Source organism: Oncorhynchus mykiss, chromosome 5 (assembly GCF_057628025.1).
Source record: "Oncorhynchus mykiss isolate SJ-2025 chromosome 5, ASM5762802v1, whole genome shotgun sequence".
In the NCBI taxonomy this organism is placed as follows: domain Eukaryota; kingdom Metazoa; phylum Chordata; class Actinopteri; order Salmoniformes; family Salmonidae; genus Oncorhynchus; species Oncorhynchus mykiss.
In genome coordinates this window covers 58173759-58196190 of record NC_143026.1, presented here as the reverse complement: position 1 = coordinate 58196190, position 22432 = coordinate 58173759, and the positions used below count along the sequence as shown (strand labels likewise).

The 22432-nt window shown below is 41.9% G+C and overlaps 2 protein-coding genes across 5 annotated transcripts in view; one reads left to right on the top strand and one right to left on the bottom strand.

Moving 5' to 3' along the window:
* The window catches only part of kiaa1614 (KIAA1614 ortholog), a 28735-nt gene extending 21996 nt beyond the window's left edge, over positions 1–6739 (top strand). For 2 of the 3 annotated variants that reach the window (XM_021603429.3, XM_021603428.3), the window contains exons 7-10: positions 245–506; positions 788–906; positions 2104–2279; positions 2866–6739. In XM_021603429.3, coding sequence (XP_021459104.3) covers positions 245–506; positions 788–906; positions 2104–2279; positions 2866–3065 — 757 coding nt within the window. In that variant the 3' untranslated portion in view covers positions 3066–6739. The remainder of the gene's footprint in view (positions 1–244; positions 507–787; positions 907–2103; positions 2280–2865) is intronic. The other variant, XM_021603430.3, reaches the window with a different exon arrangement.
* A 6608-nt stretch (positions 6740–13347) lies between these two features.
* On the bottom strand, positions 13348–21419 carry LOC110524094 (syntaxin-6). Of its 2 annotated transcripts, none has more exons than XM_090235322.1 (8): positions 21246–21419; positions 19255–19423; positions 18945–19040; positions 18610–18672; positions 18196–18324; positions 17893–17999; positions 17518–17612; positions 13348–16325 (listed from the first exon to the last, which is right to left on the bottom strand). In XM_090235322.1, exons 1-8 carry the CDS (start codon positions 21257–21259, stop codon positions 16249–16251), a joined length of 750 nt encoding a protein of 249 aa, XP_090091448.1. In that variant the 5' UTR covers positions 21260–21419; the 3' UTR covers positions 13348–16248. The 2 variants fall into 2 exon arrangements, with proteins under 2 accessions (XP_090091448.1, XP_090091447.1); XM_090235321.1 differs by lacking the exon at positions 21246–21419 and adding an exon at positions 20691–20880.
* Between the last annotated feature and the right edge of the window lie 1013 nt (positions 21420–22432).

Genomic DNA, 22432 nt, shown 5'->3' with positions numbered 1-22432 from the left:
GATGTTTCACCGGTAAAACTTGAACTGAATTTACTTTCACGATTGACAGTGAGGGTGACTACATGTCTGAAAATGTGTCTGTAGGGGGAAAGAAACATGTGCAGAATGTGATATGGACCTTTAGCTCTGGGGAAGATGGTTCCAGGGGAAGGGATGGGGCCGGAACAGGGTGGTTGTATTCAGATCCACAGCCTCTGCCTTTTTGTTTTTTTGTGGCGTTGCTCATCTCTCTTTCTTTCCACAGGAGGGTAAGGGTGGAGACAGAGCAGCGGGAGGGCAGATCCAAGCTCTCTCTGCGTCGTTTCTTCTCCGCCATCGGCCTAAATGGAGTGGGGAAGCTGGGTAAAGGGCGCTCCAGTAGCATGGAGCAGCTTAGCTTCCAGCCCCGTGGCCTCCCCCCGGCCTCTCCTGGCCCCACCTCCAACCCCGGTCCCAGCCTCGGCACCCCCAAGTGCCCAGACCCCAGCCAGCTGAGGAAAGCACCTTCGCTCCAATCCCTACGCATGGTGACAGAATACCTTCCTTTGTCATGTCAAACGTATCTCTTGAATTATAGGGAATTCTATGGATTTGAACCGTGCTAGTAGTCTGAGAGTGCCACTTTGTCTGTAGTTGACTGGAACAGGATGAATAGAAAAGTGTGTAATAGAAGTATAAATATACATGATTTCACACAACTATGCTATAAAGAGTATATTTGGTAACATTATGCTTTATGAAGAAATCTAAATGCACCAATATTGTGGAAGCTGACAGGGTTACTGTCATGTTAATTTCTCACCACCAGGGGTCACCCTTTATGCAGCTGAGGAAATCGTCATCAGTCCAGAATTTACAGTCGTCAAAGAAGAAAGATCGCTCCAGTGCGTACACACCTGGAGACCAACCCAGCAGCCCTGCTCTCAGGTACAACATTAACAGACATGCGCACACACACACACAACATTAGAGCTATGGCATCAGCAACATACACATAGGCAACTGTTACAGTAATGTAAGGTTATCTAACATCCAAATATCTGTCACGGTTTAAAACTTGCACACTGATTTAATATTATGAATGAAGTCAACGTCGATCCTTCCTGATAGCAGATTACAATGCTGGCATGTGCTCAAGTCTCCGTTGATCTCATATCTCTGGTATGCATGGACGGCTGCCGTATGTGTTGTGTAACCAAATAGTTTCCATTTACTGGGTCTGAGGGGGTGTCCGGAGTGGAGAGATAAAAATAGAGTCAATGTGGTGGTGCTGCCAACAACAACAAAAAGACATGGAACCCAGTAGACTATCGCAACATCACATCATTATGGACTTGGAAAGGTGGGAGCAGGGGTGAAATTGAACACGGACTGTTCGGGTGATGTTGTTGACACTGCCTGTGCGTGCGTGCATGTGTATGTCTGCATGAGTGGACCGGCAGCTGATCCAGGAGAGACCAGAGACGAGGGCATTCCTGCTCCAGCCTTGCGCTTAGATAGCCGTCCTCGAGAGGCAGTCAGAAACCTGATCGGCTAGGGACATGACAGCCTTGCTATATATGGACCGAGCTACGTGGCTCTCTGGGAAGTGGGCTGGGGAGGGGCTTCTGCCATAAAGACCTTAATGTAGGGAGCAGACCACCCCCCCCCCCCCCATGCAATGACTTCATTATGTACATTATAAAACGGGAAATGGCACGAGGCAGCACACTTTTCTTTGTCTCTCCATTGACCTTCATTGCTTATTACTGAAATAAAATAGCATTTTCTATAGGATGACGTAATGTGGAAATGCGTCAGTATACCTCGTTTGAAACCACCCTAATGGCCATACTGAGCGGGATTAATCTATACAACAAGATTACATGCGCACATCCAGTAGTATTGCAGAGGTGGTATTAGGTCAAATAAATCTTAATGAAGATCTAAGGGTCAACCTATTATTCAGGACACCACCTGGGAGCATAGATTGCAATGTCCATTCTCCAAACTCTGCATGGTGACATCTGAGCCTGTGTCAAAGACTGCAATGTTTGGATTTTGTGATAACGAATGAATATTTATTGCATGCTACAAATGGTGCCCCATATGTGTCACTGCAACTCTGCTGTCCTGTCTTTCCAGTAGGGGATTTCAGAGGGCTCTGAGTGTGGAGGATGTGGGCTGCCCTAGCGGGGTGCGCTCTGTGGGGAGGGTGGCCCAAGCCTTCCCTGATGGGACCCTTCTGCTGGAGCTTAGCAGACCCCCCGACGGCCCATTCGGCTTCCTCATCTCCCGGGGCAAAGGACGACCAGACTCGGGTACATAAGGACAGGAGAGCTTGGCTCTGCCTGGCCTGACCTCAGATCTGTTTGTGCTGTTACCAACTCCTATGGTCATTGTCTCGCCATTGGTCTGGACCAGGCTAGGCCATGAACAGAAACAGTTTGGTACCAGGCTAGGATTTGCCCTGTTGTTTTGGTTGTCTTTTCTAATGTCGTGCTCTGTAATCATGTGCTGTTTATTAGAATGTCCCCCTTTTGTGTGCTCGAGGTGTTGTTCATCTGCTTACTTCTCTCCTGTCCTGCAGTTGAATGTGTGTTTAGTGTTGTATTCCTTTGCTGTTTGTGTGTTAGTAATGTATGTGCCCTGTGTGTGTGTGTGTTAGGACACAGGAGAGGAAAACATGACCTAAGGTTGTATTTTATATTAGCCGTGTGTGTGTGCTCCTCCCCTATGATCCTACCGGTGTAAATGTGTGTAACCAGTAAGGTGTATGTGTTGGTAGTGATACTCCTCTCCTGTGGTATCACTATTGCCTGTCCGTGTGTTATAAATAAGGTGTGAAAATGTGTGTGTGGCCTTACCAGCAACACGCTCCTGTACTTTATCCTGTCTGTCTTGTAGGTGTGTACGTGGAGGAGATGGGCGACAGCAGCACAGAGAAGCTGTATGCGGGGCTGTTGGGAGTGGGAGACGAGCTGCTGGAGGTGAACGGTGAGAAGGTGGCTGGTCTCAGTCTGGACCTGGTGACTTGCCTAATGACCCAGGACAACATAGCCTCTATCCGCGTGCTCCGACACAGGAGACTCCCCCCTCCTCGCTAGGCAACTTGAGGACCGCCGGTTACAGTGGAGACACCATGGAAACCGGCAATGCCATGGAAACCGGCAATGTCATGGCAACCACAGACGCCATGGCAACCATCAACGCCACAGAAACCACAAACCCCATGGAAACCTGGGGTGTTGGGGGTATGACAGAGGGACAGTGTGTGTGATCGGCTTTATGACTGTGGCTATTTCTATGCCTGCTTGCTTTGACAGCAGTAATAATGTCTTCTCTCTAAATAGAGCATTATTCTTCTGAAGACACATCAAGATGTTTGACACGATTTGCTCTCCTATATGGGTCACATGGAGTTGCTATAAGAGCAGTAGCTGTCTCATGTCCTGTTACAGTGCCTTGCGAAAGTATTCGGCCCCCTTGAACTTTGCGACCTTTTGCCACATTTCAGGCTTCAAACATAAAGATATAAAACTGTATTTTTTTGTGAAGAATCAACAACAAGTGGGACACAATCATGAAGTGGAACGACATTTATTGGATATTTCAAACTTTTTTAACAAATCAAAAACTGAAATTGGGCGTGCAAAATTATTCAGCCCCCTTAAGTTAATACTTTGTAGCGCCACCTTTTGCTGCGATTACAGCTGTAAGTCGCTTGGGGTATGTCTCTATCAGTTTTGCACATCGAGAGACTGAATTTTTTTCCCATTCCTCCTTGCAAAACAGCTCGAGCTCAGTGAGGTTGGATGGAGAGCATTTGTGAACAGCAGTTTTCAGTTCTTTCCACAGATTCTCGATTGGATTCAGGTCTGGACTTTGACTTGGCCATTCTAACACCTGGATATGTTTATTTTTGAACCAATCCATTGTAGATTTTGCTTTATGTTTTGGATCATTGTCTTGTTGGAAGACAAATCTCCGTCCCAGTCTCAGGTCTTTTGCAGACTCCATCAGGTTTTCTTCCAGAATGGTCCTGTATTTGGCTCCATCCATCTTCCCATCAATTTTAACCATCTTCCCTGTCCCTGCTGAAGAAAAGCAGGCCCAAACCACGATGCTGCCACCACCATGTTTGACAGTGGGGATGGTGTGTTCAGCTGTGTTGCTTTTACGCCAAACATGACGTCTTGCATTGTTGCCAAAAAGTTCAATTTTGGTTTCATCTGACCAGAGCACCTTCTTCCACATGTTTGGTGTGTCTCCCAGGTGGCTTGTGGCAAACTTTAAACAACACTTTTTATGGATATCTTTAAGAAATGGCTTTCTTCTTGCCACTCTTCCATAAAGGCCAGATTTGTGCAATATACGACTGATTGTTGTCCTATGGACAGAGTCTCCCACCTCAGCTGTAGATCTCTGCAGTTCATCCAGAGTGATCATGGGCCTCTTGGCTGCATCTCTGATCAGTCTTCTCCTTGTATGAGCTGAAAGTTTAGAGGGACGGCCAGGTCTTGGTAGATTTACAGTGGTCTCATACTCCTTCCATTTCAATATTATCGCTTGCACAGTGCTCCTTGGGATGTTTAAAGCTTGGGAAATCTTTTTGTATCCAAATCCGGCTTTAAACTTCTTCACAACAGTATCTCGGACCTGCCTGGTGTGTTCCTTGTTCTTCATGATGCTCTCTGCGCTTTTAACGGACCTCTGAGACTATCACAGTGCAGGTGCATTTATACGGAGACTTGATTACACACAGGTGGATTGTATTTATCATCATTAGTCATTTAGGTCAACATTGGATCAGAGATCCTCACTGAACTTCTGGAGAGAGTTTGCTGCACTGAAAATAAAGGGGCTGAATAATTTTGCACGCCCAATTTTTCAGTTTTTGATTTGTTAAAAAAGTTTGAAATATCCAATGAATGTTGTTCCACTTCATGATTGTGTCCCACTTGATGTTGATTCTTCACAAAAAAATACAGTTTTATATCTTTATGTTTGAAGCCTGAAATGTGGCAAAAGGTCGCAAAGTTCAAGGGGGCCGAATACTTTCGTAAGGCACTGTATGTTTCCTCATGTCCTGTTGTGTATTTTTCCTTGAGTTCTTTGGTGTCAGGTGCTCCTTACCGTACCACTTTTTAAAACACAGCAGTACAAAACATATTTTTTTCTTATCATTACAGGTAATGCACAAAGGTTTCAGCAGCTCACACATCAATAATACAGTCTGGTAGGAGATCCTCTGTTAAATACCTCATAACAATCTCCTACAGTATTGTTCCATGCATCTTTATGCAATTGAATCATGTTTTTATTGGTTTAGTCAGAAACCAGATCTGGATTTGTGTGGGTTAGCAACAGATGACAGGAAGCATCTCTCAAGTGATACCATTTAAACAAACCTAGCAGTTTGCAGTCTCTGAGTCCAAGATGCTAATTTTGCCTAGCCAGCCTTGTGGAGTGAATGGAACTATGGGACATAATCCTAACTGAAAAAGAAGACTTGAGTTTTTCAGTCTTGGACTAATAATAAACGTATGTCTTGGATATGAACTGAAGCACTATGAAGTACTCTGGATAGCACAGAGTAGATGAAGTCTGACAAGAAATGAAGGAGTCGATGTCTTGAGTTCGGAAGTCTAGTCAAGAATAAGTCACATTTCTCTATAGTATCTTCCAATGGTGTGTCCTGTTTACTGCAATAGTTACAAGGAACTAGCCCGGGTGCCAGTCTAGTTGTGCTTTAACCAGCTTGTCTTTGACCATGTTTGTGTTGTTGAATGCAGAAAAAGTCAGGCACGCAGGCTAAAAAGGTACGACTTACTCCAAAGAATGGGATGAGAATAAGGTGTCACAACTATCTACATTTGGTCAATTGTCTCAGTAATAACGAACTTGAAAATGACCGCGTTTCAAAACCCAACACGCATGGCCTCAAACGTACATTTTGTTTGTCTTCCTCGGTCCTAGTGGATCAACAACACTATCCATGCCGTCTTGATTGTACCGAAGGATCATCCACTTTCCTCTCTGCTTGTGTGTGTTTGCCAAACAAAGTAGAATCAATATTTGTTTACATTTTACCATATAAATGCGCAGTACCCAAATAGGATTTAAGTTCTATCACTCAGAAGGTCACGGTTGTGACTGAAAAGCATCCACTTTTATCAGGAGCCTGGTCCAAGATCTGTTAATACCGTCTTGCCAACTCATACGGTCATTGTCATGCCTGATCTGGGACCAGGCTATCTTATCAGTCCTTTTTTTTTTTTTATAGGTCATTCCTGGTTGGTTTTCAGACACCCTGATGTTGTCAGTCAGGGTTCTGAATTTAGGATTTGTCCTTTAATGGACAAAGACCTTTCCAATGCTGCTGATAGTTTTTTTTGTTGTTAATGTCATTACAAGAATGCATTGTACACAAAGCAATAACTGCCAAAATATTTGGTTGATTGTCTAAAGAAAGACATTGTCAAACCATTGGGTTGTAAACGATGAGAAAGTAGATCCGAGAAGTTGATGAGAATTTAGACAGACCCATTCGGGAAAATGTGTAGTAAATTATTTGGACCTTTCAACAGCAAACACGTGGTCCTAGAGGTCATTACACACGTGTGACCGTGACGATAGGAAAGCATCGACATTTGAGGAGTCATTCCACATCCTTCATCAGTATTAAAGTGTGCACAGAACAGAGACTTTTCACTGTCATTCAATATATGGATTTTCTTATTTATTTATATCTATGGTTCAAATAAAAGAATGTGAACTACCCGCGTTCTTTCATGCCTTGAATCAGAACATACAATCACTTCTCATTTAATATTGCCCTATTCAAATTACACACAATCTGATATATCAGCATGGTCTGACATGAAGTGTCCTCCTCGATGTAAATGACATCAGCTTCAGTTCAAGAACAAGCAGCATTTTTTTTTTTTTACCTTTATTTATTAACTAGGCAAGTCAGTTAAGAACAAATTCTCATTTACAATGACGGCCACCATCCAAACCCGGACGACACTGGCCCAATTGTGCACTGCCCTATGGGCCTCCCAATCACGGCCGGCCTGGATTTGAACCAGGGTGTCTGTAGTGACACCTCTTGTGCTGAGATGCAGTGCCTTAGACCGCTGCGCCACTCAGGAGCATCTTCACAGCATCTACAAATCTCATGACTGTTTAGATCTCACGACCGTATAGGTTTCGCAATAGGGTCATCTTTCACCGCTTGAGTCAGTGGCCTCTTTGCCTTTTAGAAAGAGAGGTGAAAGAGGGATGAATGGAGGAAGAGGAGACAGGTGTGTACAGTAGCCAGGGCTTCATGTGGTCTGAAGAAAGGTGTTAGAGTGGTCAATACCTTGCCCCCAAAATCCCTCTGATAACATGGAGTTAGTATATCACCACCACCACTCACACCCTGTCAGACCTCTAACCGTCAAGTAGATAGAATATATATATACACTATATGACCTAAAGTATGTGGACACCTGCTCATCAAACATCTTGTTCCAAAATAATTTGCTTCTCTAACAGCCTCCACTCTTCTGGGACGGCTTTCCACTGGATGTTGGAACATTGCTGCGGGGACTTGATTCCATTCAGCCACGAGCATTCATGAGCTAAAGTACTGATTTTGGATGATTAGGCGCGGCTCGCGTTCCAATTCATCCCAAAGGTGTTCGATGGGGTTGAGGTCAGGGCTCTGTGCAGGCCACTCAAGTTCTTCCACGCCGATCTCGACAAACCATTTCTGTATGGACCTTGCTTTGTGCACGCGGGCATTGTCATACTGAAACAGGAAAGGGCCTTCCCTAAATTGTTGTCACAAAGTTGGAAACACAGAATTGTCTAGAATGTTGTATGCTATTGTGTTAAGATTTCCCTTCACTGGAACTAAGGGGCCTAGTCCAAACCATGAAAAACAGCCTAAGATCATTAGTCCTCCTCCACCAAACTGTACAGTTGGCACTATGCATTTGGGCAGGTAGCGTTCTTCTGGCATCCGTTGGACTGCCAGATGGTGAAGTGTGATTCATTACTCCAGAGATTTCAGGGCAGAAATTTGATTAACTAACTTGTTGGAAAGGTGGTATCCTATGACGGTGCCATGTTGAAAGTAGCTGAGCTCTTCAGTAAAGCCACTCTACTGCCAGTGTTTGTCTATGGAGATTGCATGGCTGTGTGCTCTAAATTATACACCTATCAGCAACGGTTGTGGCTGATATAGCCAAATCCACTAATTTGAAAGGGTGTCCACATACTTCTGTATGTACAGTGTAAATAGAATGCTGACTTATTGTGACTCATTGGATTTGTCCATTTAGAATTCAGCAAAGGAAACAACTCGACTGCCTCTCTCTTGTATGTCAATATTCACAATGTCCGAGCCCCCAACCTGCTTTGCAAAGCTACTGACACCAGCTGTCTAGAGCGGCTGGGTGAAACCCCTCCTCCTTCTCCTCTCTATGGGAGCGTGTGCTCAGCTGGCCCCTATCTCCATCTTTTGGTGAACAAGACAGAGGAGCAGGGATCCTGCACCATGCACCTGCGCTCCACCAAGTACACCAACCCCTCCAGTCTTTTGGACACCCCCTACCTGTGTGCTCCTACCAGAAGTGGGACCAGGTAACAATTTTTCGAGTCACAAGCAGGTCTCAAGTCACAAGGTCCAAGTCTCAAGTCACAAGGTCCAAGTCTCAAGTCACAAGGTCCAAGTCTCAAGTCACAAGGTTCGAGTCTCAAGTCACAAGGTTTGAGTCTCAAGTCACAAGGTTCGAGTCTCAAGTCACAAGGTTCGAGTCTCAAGTCACAAGGTTTGAGTCTCAAGTCACAAGGTTCGAGTCTCAAGTTACAAGGTTCAAGTCGACTCCAAAGTAGAACAAACGGGTCTAGTCTTGAGTCAAGTCCAAGTCGTGCATTCTTAGAGCAAGTCAAGTCAATAAAATAAAAAAATCTATACATAAAATGACTTGTTCAACTACAAATCGAGACCTTGGGACTAGAAGGTTCTATCTGACATTTTAGTCAAAAATGAGTTAGTCACATGTATCTTTAGATGGTTCTTCATATGTCTGTAAAGTACTATTTTTGAAAAAGTACATTTTAAGTACAAAAATTGAACAACTATAAAGTTCTATCTGCATAAACCCATTTGAACTTGGCACTATAAGGTTCTATCTGTAATCCAATCACAAGCCTGAACAAATACAGACGGCCCAATCAGAACACGTCTTTGCCATCTCCCTCTAAGTATGGTCCTAGGCTAGTCTAGCCAGCAATAATGGCAGGCAAGCAACAACAAAAAACACTGTCAGAAATCTTAAAGTAAATGATGTCACATCGTTGTTCAGTGATGACATGACCATAATGACCATCATCCATTTCTTAATGTCTTTGATCATGTGTTCTGACTTTGGTAAAATAGTGTTATTCTATCATGTATGTATTCAAATAGCTACAGTCTTCTTAAAAACTGAACATGTCTAATTGAGAAGAGCCAAATAAAACCCTATGACTGAACCTAGATTGACATTTCAAAAACGAATTTACAAATGTCTCAAGATTGGAAGCACAGGTACCTTTAAGCTGAGGACCTTAATGGGTTATGAACAAACAATTCACTACAAAACAGTTCTGAGATCTGAGATGTGAAAACTGATGTTCTATATCTCAGAACTATGCTTAGTGCAGATAGAGCCTTATAGTCTCAAGGTCCCAAAATCTGAAATGTGTATATTTATTGAGACTACCAGACAGACCCTTTCATTATTTTATCTACCACACATGTTGATTATGTAATAATTTATTTTGACAACAAATTCCAAATGCAAGCTTCTTAACTCCATTATCAACTTCCAAAAGACCAGTAAGCCTATGCTAGTAATTGTTGTGTGATGCCCCATTCCTGGTGAGCATGCAAAATAAACAGTTTCTTATTCTTGATCACCAAACTATTTTTGCATACAGTGCTTTCGGAAAGTATTCAGACCCTTTGACCTTTCCCACAATCTACACACAATCTCCCATCAATCTACACACCATTCCCCATGATGACAAAGAAAAATAGGTTTTTAGACATTTTTTGCCCATTAAAAAAATAAAATAAAAATAGAAATACCTTATTTACCTAAGTATTCAGACTCGAAATTGAGCTCAGGTGCATTCTTGATGTTTCGACAACTTGATTGGAGTCCACCTGTGGTAAATTCAATTGATTGGACATGATTTGGAAAGGCACACACCTGTCTATATAAGGTCCCACAGTGGACGGTGCAGTGCAGAGCAAAAACCAAGCCGTGAGGTCGAAGGAATTGTCCGTAGAACGCGGAGACAAGATGTGTCCGTTGCAGATTGCCACACTGAATGTTATATTGATAATATTAACGTAGGTCTGTTACTCTGTTTTTGCCAGGCAAAACAGGAGAAAATTAAACAAGTGCTTTTTGATCACGAATCTGGACACGTGCGCACGCCTTTGCGCGCCAATGCTGATGACAATAGGCCTATGTCAGTAACCTGATCGAATAAACAAAAGTATAAATATAAAATACAGATGGTAGGCTATATCTAGCCAATTAAAATATGCATTATTTTTTTTTCTCTAATTGAGAAGTTGAGGTTTTTTAAATGTATTTTTTCCCATTCAGTTTGACACTCGTGACCCACCCAAAACTTTCTCACTGCACTACTGTAGGTAAACTGACCTGTTTTGATTGACAGTTTGCTGGTCCAATCAAAGGCCGAGAGTGCGTTTTAATAGCTAATCTGTTGTCCAGTGGCAAAATGTTACAATATCTGGCCAGATAATTGAAGCCATCAGTCTCAAGTTTAAATCGAGTCTTGAGGCTCCAAGTCCAAGGCAAGTCTCAAGTTGTTTTATTTTCTATCGAGTCATCAAATTTGTGACTCTGGTCCACACCTCTGGCTCCTACTGTACAAACACAAGTTCACATAGCCAGGCACATATGAATGCACACACACACATTCAGCAATTTCCCTCTTTTTATATGGAGATTTGCACATATTAGTGACTTCTAAACATCCCCTCATAGCAGTCTCGATCCCTTCCTGGATCCTATGAAGCTCCTGCCCTTAGTGGAACATGGGGGTGTAAACATCACAATGTCAGGAGGAAAAACATGGCGTCAGCGTTATATTATACTTGTCTGGCTTCATGAAAACCATTGTCTTTCCAAAAGATACTGAGTGTTGTATTCAGGGTTGAGGGCTGTGTTTGTGTAGGGTACCCAGGTGTAGATGACTAATCATTTCCTCTCCGGACAAAGGAAAAACAGGGAGGGAGGGGAAACATGAGAGGAAAGGGCCATCTGTCATTTGACCTGAGTTCAACCACTGCTCAGTGGTGTTCAACGAGAAGCTCTCTGTTGGCTGTCTGAATCAATAGACAACGTCTCAAACTCAAACTGCCACTGCCGGCCGACAGCTGGCCCCACTGACATTAACCCCAGCTCTCATTTTCCTCTTACAACCATAACATACCTCCTATTCAACCAAGATATCCCATGAAAATATGGAGCCACTTGGAGTAGAAGGGTTGTGATCGGGACACCATCGTATATCTAGAAATCAGGATTTGATTCATCAGGAAGAATCACATTCCTGAGTAGAAACAAGGTCAGATAATTTATTATCCTGCTAAATGGTTAAGATCAGGTAAGGTTATTCTGATTCTATATCTGTGACTAGTACCAATTTCTATCTTGAGCTAGGCCTACAGTGGGGCAAAAAAGTATTTAGTCAGCCACCAATTGTGCAAGTTCTCCCACTTAAAAAGATGAGAGAGGCCTGTAATTTTCATCATAGGTACACTTCAACTGTGACAGACAAAATGAGAAAAAAAATAATCCAGAAAATCACTTTGTAGGATTTTTTATTAATTTATTTGCAAATTATGGTGGAAAATAAGTATTTGGTCAATAACAAAAGTTTATACTCTTTGTTGGCAATGACAGAGGTCAAACGTTTTCTGTAAGTCTTCACAAGGTTTTCACACACTGTTGCTGGTATTTTGTCCCATTCCTCCATGCAGATCTCCTCTAGAGCAGTGATGTTTTGGGGCTGTTGCTGGGCAACACGGACTTTCAACTCCCTCCAAAGATTTTCTATGGGGTTGAGATCTGGAGATTGGCTAGGCCACTCCAGGACCTTGAAATGCTTCTTACAAAGCCACTCCTTCGTTGCCCGGGGGGGTGGGGGGGGGGGGGTGTTTGGGGTGTTTGGGATCATTGTCATGCTGAAAGACCCAGCCACGTTTCATCTTCAATGCCCTTGCTGATGGAAGGAGGTTTTCACTCAAAATCTCACGATACATGGCCCCATTCATTCTTTCCTTTACACGGATCAGTCGTCCTGGTCCCTTTGCAGAAAAACAGCCCCAAACATGATGTTTCCACCCCCATGCTTCACAGTAGGTATGGTGTTCTTTGGATGGAACTCAGCATTCTTTGTCCTCCAAACACGACAAGTTGAGTTTTTACCAAAAAGTTATTTTGGTTTCATCTGACCATATGACATTCTCCCAATCTTCTTCTGGATCATCCAAATGCTCTCTAGCAAACTTCAGACGGGCCTGGACATGTACTGGCTTAAGCAGGGGGACACGTCTGGCACTGCAGGATTTGAGTCCCTGGCGGCGTAGTGTGTTACTGATGGTAGGCTTTGTTACTTTGGTCCCAGCTCTCTGCAGGTCATTCACTAGGTCCCCCCGTGTGGTTCTGGGATTTTTGCTCACCGTTCTTGTGATAATTTTGACCCCACGGGGTGAGATCTTGCGTGGAGCCCCAGATCGAGGGAGATTATCAGTGGTCGTGTATGTCTTCCATTTCCTAATAATTGCTCGCACAGTTGATTTCTTCAAACCAAGCTGCTTACCTATTGCAGATGCAGTCTTCCCAGCCTGGTACAGGTCTACAATTTTGTTTCTGGTGTCCTTTGACAGCTCTTTGGTCTTGACCATAGTGGAGTTTGGAGAGTGACTGTTTGAGGTTGTGGACAGGTGTCTTTTATACTGATAACAAGTTCAAACAGGTGCCATTAATACAGGTAACGAGTGGAGGACAGAGGAGCCTCTTAAAGAAGAAGTTACAGGTCTGTGAGAGCCAGAAATCTTGCTTGTTTGTAGGTGACCAAATACATATTTTCCACCATAATTTGCAAATAAATTCATTAAAAATCCTACAATGTGATTTTCTTGATTTTTTTTCTTCTCATTTTGTCTGTCATAGTTGAAGTGTACCTATGATGAAAATTACAGGCCTATCTCATCTTTTTAAGTGGGAGAACTTGCACAATTGGTGGCTGACTAAATACTATTTTGCCCCACTGTACATACCCTTCAAAAAAGTCAAATCAAGCAAATTGATCACATCATTTTATTGGAATGAGCTGAAACAGAGTGAATCTTTGCAGCATCCTTTTATTTTCAGGACTCTTCAGCTACATATGCTCAGCCATGATGACATGGAGGTCAAGGGGAACAGTTCAAGGGTAAAAAGTATTTTCACACACTCCAGGAGCATGAACACACAGTTTCACACAAACAAAAACACACCATAACTTACAATGCCATGGACTGTACCCATTCTCCACAAACATCTCGTCCACCTGTCACCCATCACTGTCACCAGGGACTTGGTTGCGCAATAAGTACAGTATTTAATGCTCAAGGTACTTTGTATCGTAATACAGCATTGCAAAAGGATTCACAAAGTTTACACACACTTTGTTTTTGTGACAAACACAAGTGATTTTGAGATGGTACATAATTGTCTAGGTCACCATCATGCTTCAAATTGTCCATAATCTGAAATAAATGCAAATATTGTAAACTCCAAGTCAAACTCTTCCTACCAGACATAACACTTCCAATAAGTGAAAAAATGAAAACATTTAAGTAAACTGAGAAACAAATTGTTAAAATGTTTTCTACCTCTAATGACACACTAATGAAATACTGTACTGTTTCTCGTACAGTGAACGTAGTGTTAACTCATAAAAGACAAAGACATAAAAGACAAAGACATACAATATATTTTGCTAACTTTAGAAGACCTTTGAAAGGAGTGTTTTTAGAACTTTTGAGACTCACAGGTTGCGTTTACACAGGCAGTTCAGTTAAGATTTTTTGCTCTACCAATTGGTCTTTGACCACTCACATTAGATCCTTTTCCAAAAATCATCTGATCAGTCAAGACCGATTCGTGAAAAACGATCAGTATTAGAATGCCATAGAGAAAACCTTGATCACTAGTGTCCATTATATTTCATACAGTAGTACAATCACAATACCCTTATTCCTCTTATGTGTGGTTTTACTGTCTTGATTTCCCAGAAAGACTTCAGGGTCTGAGGATTGATATGACATTCAACCTAAAATAGTGAATTAATGTGTTATGTTCACATTAAGTCCTCAAACGAGTGGAGACCTATTGAATCAAAGTCTGTAACCAGGTTTCTACGATAATTAACATAACACCAGTCTGTTTGGTCATTTTTCCACTCCTGTCATGCTAAACATACATCTTTGGCATATGACACAGAGTACAAGGAGTGGAACGTTAGCTAAACAGACTGGTAACCAGGCTAACACAACAGTATCATTCTCCTTGAACTGTATAGGAACACACTGAAAACAGAAGAAAAAAAACATGCCTGCATATTCAGTCAACCATTGACTTACGACTCATCCTGGAACTCTGGTTACCGTTTTGAAATGTAATTTCAAGGTAGGGGGCAGGAACTGGGAAGCGAGACCAAAATGAACCATTCTAGACCCAGCATAACATACATACAGTATCAGCCTAAGGCACTGGCTATGCAGAGCACAGCAACTACCAGGGCCATATTCATTACGCAACAAACAGAAAACTGACTTAAACAGGGACTACCTTGAACATCTCCAATAAGAAACACAATTTTTTTGCAAAATGTTTTGCTACGGTGTGCCCTAATGAATACAGCCCAAGTGTGACTCAGTCAGTCCCTTCCCCTTATTCCAACATCATGTTCATGTAACACTGATAAACCTTAACACTAATTCCTGGCAGGGGGAAAGCAGGTCAGGCTTCTCAATTAGCATTTCAGTTGAACACTTAACACTTTGGTATAAGGGTCTTGTAAAAACTGCATAACACATTCAAAAACAAATGCATGACGCTTAGTAGCTTAGATAATCAACTTAAGGTCTGTTGACACTAGCTTGCCAATTGAATTGTACCAAGTATTTATGAAGTGCCTGGGGGCGTATCATATACTGATTATAAGCATGTTATATAGTCTTTAGAAGGGCTGAAACACTGGCTAAAAGACACCAGACATATGAAGACATGCACGCAAAGGACATCTTGAGGAAAACTTTTTCGCACAAAATTAGAGTGCTCACATTGAGACATTAAAATCAAGCTTGAGCCCGGTTCGAGATACAAAAGTATATGGTTTTGCTCCTTTCCATTCAGTATTGCAGGAAGTGACTTGATTTCACAGGCGGGTGTTAAACACTTGTTGATAGTGTATAAGCAAATACCAAAAATACATTAAGTACAAAATGAGAGAACATAAATGAATTAAAAACAATAACATTAAGTTCATCCATTTTAGTGTGGTTAGTGATACGTCTACCCGCTTAGCAATATATCATTTTCCTTGTTACGTCAGTGTTTTGTTTTAACTATGACCAACTACGATTATATATATATAAAGTTGAATATACTTGTATAAACCTGTTACACAGTCAGTGCACGACAAAACAAAATATATTTTAAAAAACTATGACCATGGTAGCCGTAGGGGTTTTCAGTGAGAAACGACAGACAAGGCCCTCTAAATACACTAATGATTAGTCTTCTTCATACATAATATTCGGAATATTAACACTAAAATGCCACAAGGAGTTTGAACTACCCTGGTTTACCTCAAACAGGTTTCTGTAAAACATTTTCAGGATTAGTATTCACATCCTACCTAAAATTGTGCATGCACAGAAACTAAATCTTTCACGCCAAGGGAGGTTTAAGTTGAATGCAGGTATCTGAAACGACGATTGAGAACGTTGCTTGAGAGGAAACTGCAGCAGCCACAGAAGCATCACTGTATATACAGCGTATGAAGTAAAAAGGGGGTCGGAGTTAGATAGCCATCTCCCTATGTCAATGGAAACCTTAGATGGTTTCCCCAACACCATGTAAAGTCCATCCCTATGGTCAAACGGAGACAGGGGTGAGGGGGGTCAGTGGGAGTGTGTCGTGGTGGACGGTCTGGTCATCACAGGATGAAGAAGAGAATGACGACCACAAACAGAATGGCCAGTAGAATACCAATAGCACACCACTGTCGCCGGTCTGCAAGAGAAAGAGAGAAAAACAGAGCGAGCGGAAAAGAATGCGGGTGAACTGTATCAAACAATGAGAGGAGCAATTGACCTTTTTCTTGCTTTCAGACATGTTCAGACATGAGAGGTCCAACTACTAGGAATTCATGTTCTATGGAGAATACCATGTCTTTCGACCTGAAATATTCAACTTCAAAGTTGCAACTTGAAGATTGCAAAAAAAACTAGCAAAAAGCAGCAGGAAAAAAATAATACAATAAAGTACAAATATAAAACCCTAAGCGCAGGTAGCGCTAGTGGGGCGGAAGGTAGCCTAGTGGTTAGTGCGTTGGGCCAGTAACCGAAAGGTTGCTAGATCAAATCCCTGAGCTAACAAGGGAAAAATCTGTCGTTCTGCCCTTGAACAAGGCAGTTAACCCACTGTTCCTAGGCTGTCATTGTAAATAAGAATTTCTTCTTAACCGACTTGCCTAGTTAAAGGTTAAATTTAATTTTTTTATTACATTGTCTAGGGCAGTGTTTCCTAACTCCATGCCCTCGAGGACCCCCAACAGTTCATATTTTTGTTGTGGCCCGGACAAGCACACCTAATTCTACTTGTCAACTAATCATCAAGCCCTTGACAAGTTGAATCAGGTGTTTTTGTCCGGGGCCACAACATGAATGTGTGCTGTTGGGGGTACTTGAGGACCAGAGTCTAGGGGCCAGGGAAAAGTACCGACTGGATATCCTGACATTAAAAAAAATTACCCGATTTCATTTGACTCCTTGTCTCCTGAGTTTTTCCTGTTGGAAGCTTCCTGAAAAAGGTTTCCTTATAAAGAGGTGCCACCATTTTTTGGAGGTGTGTGTGTGGGGGAGGGGGGGGTCCTATCCTTCCTCTTCAGCTGCTGATCCTGGCTGACTCCAAGTTGTCTTGCACAGACATTCCCTTAAACAGGAAGCTAATGACTGGGCCTTCTCTCTCAATTCAAGCATATATCATCTTTAATGACCACCCATATATAAGTGGCCTGGCATATTAGGGAACATCAAAAGACATCCACAACAATACCACACTTAAGTAACCTCTGTAACTCACATCTCCAAAAGTTGCAAGACTTTGATAACTTGCATTAGTGGAGATGGTTCCTGAATTTTGAAGTGTATTTTTAACCAAGGTAGAAAGGTGGTGAATAAAGAGGCTATGCTGCGTTACTTACCAGTGGTCATGTTGGAGACCTTGGCCAGCTTCTTCATGACGTTGTCCAGTCTGGAGTGGGTACTTTCCATCTCATGGGAGAAGTCATCCAGCATACTACAAGAGAGAAGACATGGTGCTTTGTAGATACCAGGAAAGATATAAACCCGTATTGATAAAGTGTCTCAGAGTAGGAATGCTGATCTAGGATCAGGTACCCCTGTCCATATAATCTTATTCATTATCATCCACAAGTCTAAACTGAGCCTAAATCAGCACTCCTAGTCTGAGACGCTTGATACATATGGCACCTGATGATCTGTGTAGACCTGAAACTCTAATACTCATGTCATTGATTAATGTTGCTGTGGTTGTGTATCAGTGGATATTTACATACACTGTCTGTTCATCCAACTCCATGCCAATCCTCTCAGACATGTTCTTCAGCACCCCGATGGACCCAGACACCAGCTCCAGCTGGTCATCCTGCTGCTCTGCCATGAGCTGACACACACACACACGTCAACGTCGCTGACTTATGTCACATTATTCATTTCACAAAGTATGTTGCAACTAATACAACTGTAAAAATATAAATACAAAATATTCCTTCTCAAAATAATGTAAAATACGGCACCTAGTAAGTACAGCAATCAACAGGGGTGTGTACATAGGCATGAAACATTTTTATTAGCTATACCTGCTGCTGGGTTTGCTGCTCCTCGATGAACTGGGAGTTGGCCGTCTGTAGCTCTTGGTCCAGGCGGGTATATTTGTCGAGTCCCGGTTGCCAGATTGGGCCTTGAGACCCACTGTCCCCTAACAGAGCCTGAGGGAGAAGTGCCGCAGCAATGACTACATAGGAGATCTGCACTCAACTGAAATGGTGAGGAGGATCCTGCCAATACCAATTGCACTTACTCTCTGACAAACACTAACGGAGGCTGTTTGCAGTGTCAATGATCAGATAAAGCAGTACGCAACCTGCTGAGCTAAAACGTGCTACACGTTTGAAAAGTGCATTCCGTCATACTGCATCATTACATGCAGAGTAACAAACAGTAAAAAAAAAAATATAGCTTCAGTAAGATCTTAGTTACATAGAGCTACACACCTGTCTGTTTTTCTTGTCGGACATGGCTAAGGCTGTCGGACTGGACATGTGGTCTTTCATTTCCTGAAATAGAACACAGCATTGAGATTAAACACAGTATGTTCAATAACAGGATGTAATAATAAAAGGCATGCACCAGCCATCATATCCAGATTGGCTGATAATGGCTATAAAGAAAATACAACATCTCTAATTATTAGGGGTCCTAGCACTGAAGGTTCAGGAACCCTATTCTTTTTGATAGGGTTACTGCTGCTTCAAACTATATGTGTGTGATGGCTAGTGCAAGTTAAACTAGAATCCTTCCGGGCCTGTGTGCCTTAGGCCTGACTCACCTTAACAGTTTGTCTGGTGCTTGTGATGAAGCCTTTCCGTTTGGACAGCTCCACTGTGTCCAGATTGAACTTCTTAGGGTTCGATTCAACAATACTTGCATTTACTGTTAAGGAATAGCTTATTCAACAAAGACATGATAGATAATCAAATTGTTTTACTCTCTATGAAGATTAAACTACTTCACTTGCAGCATGCTGTACTCTTTAAAGTACTGTATTCTATTCACAGATGAAACACGGTTCACAATGTTTTGATAAACCAGTATTTATGCAAGTTAAACTAAGAGTTATTTTATGTTGAAAGGATATTGATGGTCTCATCGAGATCTTCCAGGTCCCAGTCGATGGACCGCAGACTGTTTCTCAACTCATTGGTGGTCCAATCCACCTCCTCCTTGGAAGCACCACTGGGATCCAGCAGCAGCTCACTCCATCTATGGTACAGCTCTTGAGCAGTGTTCACCGCCTTCTGGACCTCACTGGAGATTTGTTGAATAGAAAAAGTCTATAATAAAACAGTATTGAGCTACCTAAAGCACATAGAAATGCAATACTAAGAGGTAGCCCAATATTGGACTAAAGGAACCTAACGTTATTCCTTATAGTCCAAGGACCTGACATGGTCTGTTTAGAAGCAAATTTGCTTGGGCAGACAAAATAGCCAAATACACCCATCTTTATTTTTTTATTTAACTAGGCAAGTCAGTTTTAAGAACAAATTCTTAATTACAATGACGGCCTATTCAGAATTGCGGTAAGGTTCTAGAAATATAAAGGCCTTTACTTTAATGTAACAAATGCAAAATATACAGTTACTATACACTGTTTTAACACAGTTGCAGCCGACAGTATTTTTCAGTGACAACGTTTGTGGCGTCCATCTTCCGTTTACACACAGGTGTTCCGTTTACACACAGGAGACGCAGATAGCTAATTAGCACAGGTAGTAAGTAGTAATATGTCTTTCGTCTGTTTTCCGTAAACACGTGGCGATATGGCCATGTGGGAACACTAACCTTAGGAAGGTGTGTATCAATTTATGTATCAATCAACAGTTTTATTATCACCGATATGAAAGATCCTTATGCTTCCAAACCTGTAGCGCAATCGATCTGTTTTAATGTTAAGACCACGCGTCATGGCTCTTAACAAAATACAGTACTTACAGAACTAAACGTTTTCGTCCAATGACTTAAGTTAGCTAATTTGGCTACTGTATGTGTAATGTACTGGAACTGAGATTCATGATCAAGGCGGGATAGCTAAGCAGTAGCTGGCAAGACATTGAAGTTGACATAACGTTAGTCACAAAGGCATATTAATATAACCACACATGCACTATTACATCAACCCATATATATATATATTTTTTAAGTAAATTAGAATATTTGCCATAGCTGTCGATCTTATATTAATAATCTAACATTGTAACGTTAACTAGCTAACGTTAACGTTACCTCAGTGAGTCGGGCAAGTTAAACGTTAGTTAAACGTGACAACAACAAGCGCCACAAAAATGCAAATTGCTATCCATGCCTCTCGCCATTGTGACAGCTGGGCTGTGAAACACGAACGTAATTTGCTAACTGACTAAACAGATAGCTAAGCTTGCTAGCGACAAAGCTAACTACAACAATTCCCCTTTGTTCCAAGCTAACGTTAGCCATCCTTGCTAAAGCCAGACTTGATGGCAAACTTGATACTAGTAACTAGCTGACGTTATCTGGTGAAGCCTTGGCTACTTACCCTTTGACGACGAAGAACGGATCTTCCATAGACATATTGCTAAATAATTTACTGCACTACTAATGTCTAAAACTCCTATACACCTTCGAGAGACATGCCTGACTTGTTGATTGTCCAAAACGAGGAGCCCTGTGCTCTGTTTACATAGGCGTTAAAGCCATGTTTACATGCGGGCGATCCGACTGCAAGTGAGGGAGTTCTATTAACCTGAGCCGTGGTGCACCGGTCTATGGCCCGTGACGGGCAAAAGCGGCGAGGGAGGAGCGCCATTCTCAAATCGAACAATCCTAGCTATGGTTTTAGTGGTAAGGCTAAAGCAAAGCAACCAACCAACTGCAGACGAAAGTGGAGGAGTGAACTCGGGGGAGTTGCATCAGCCGAAAGTCAGACACTGATGTGGTTTTCCAACAGCAAGACTCAGTGCAACATGGCAGTGTTTCCATAGTTTGAAATGTCGAAATAGTTTGTTTATCCAAACCCCATATCACACACCCACAAACTGTAAATATACAGTATGTGTGTACTAGCAATTGGCGAGAGAGAGACTCATATTACCTTAATTTGTACATTTGAGTTGTGGCAATATTGCTTCATTTTTCCACAATGCAGGCGATGGCCGCAGGTTGCAGCTGGTGAGGAACAACTACAGAAAATTGCAGATTAAACTTCATGACCTTTAATCATATGGTTGTTGTAAAGTTCCTGCAGTCGACATGTAAGGCGCAAATCGGACAACTTTTATCCCCATAATGCAATACACTTTGAAAGGCGATTTGACGAAAGTTATGCACTCGAACGCGCCCCAAATCTGCGCCACTTGGTCATGTCAACAGTGCAGTATAGTGCATCATACAGAAACATACATCGCTTTTCCATAAAATGCGTTTTCGAATTTTCTTTTGGAAGACAGATAAAGCGTTTTTATCAAAAGCAATCACCTTTACATGTGAAAACACTGAATCATGCTAATTCTATTTTGTTTTTATTTAATTGTGTTTTATTTTGTATATGTTTTCCATTGCCAAATACTTTATTAATTAATTAGTCTCCCTCGCCTCAGTCACGTCTGTCCTTTTTAAATTTGTTTTATGACAAAATATTTATATATATTTTTAGCCTCACTCAGCTCTCTCCTTTAAATTATTCCTAGTCATTACTCCACAGTTTAAAGGTAGACTCAGCATTATGACTTATATGCAGAAAGTCAACAACATGAGTAAATGTCCTCAACAACTATAGGCGTTCGCATGCTTACCATCCGAAAACAGTTTGGAACAGTTTGTGCATATATTATGAGAACATTTTGTGAAGTTTTTGTTAGTTTTGATAGGCAATATTAGACAATGTTATTTTGGCTGTTTGTGCATACAAAACATTTTCTAGAAGCAAGGCGAAGTTGGTAGTTGAAGTCTATGCCCCTTTGTTGGGGATTGGTCAACAGTAGGGATCCTTCAATGAAGTGTTTGTTGTCATTCAAGGAGAGATGAATAGTTTTCATGCACATTTTTTCACTTGAGATATACAGCACCAAACATCTTAGTTAGATGTACAATTGCGTGACAAAGTTCTCCTTGACAAAAACATCAAAATTAATGACCAATTTTTTTTGTTTGTTCTAATTTTCAAGTGAAGGTCTTAAGAGAGTATGCAAGCACACTCTTTCGGGTTCGGGAAGGCGCCAGCCAAACCGAAGCATGCTGATGTCTTAAGGGCGTTGAAGCATGAGGCTCAACTTCTCCACT

Coding starts and splice junctions, on each gene's coding strand:
- LOC110524094 (XM_090235321.1), bottom strand. CDS start 20,725: ATGTCTATGGAAGATCCGTTCTTCGTCGTCAAAGG. Junction 19,041..19,254: donor AAGATCTCGATGAGACCATC/AATATCCTTTCA, acceptor ACAGTAAATGCA/AGTATTGTTGAATCGAACCC. Junction 18,325..18,609: donor CCGACAAGAAAAACAGACAG/GTGTGTAGCTCT, acceptor CTTCTCCCTCAG/GCTCTGTTAGGGGACAGTGG.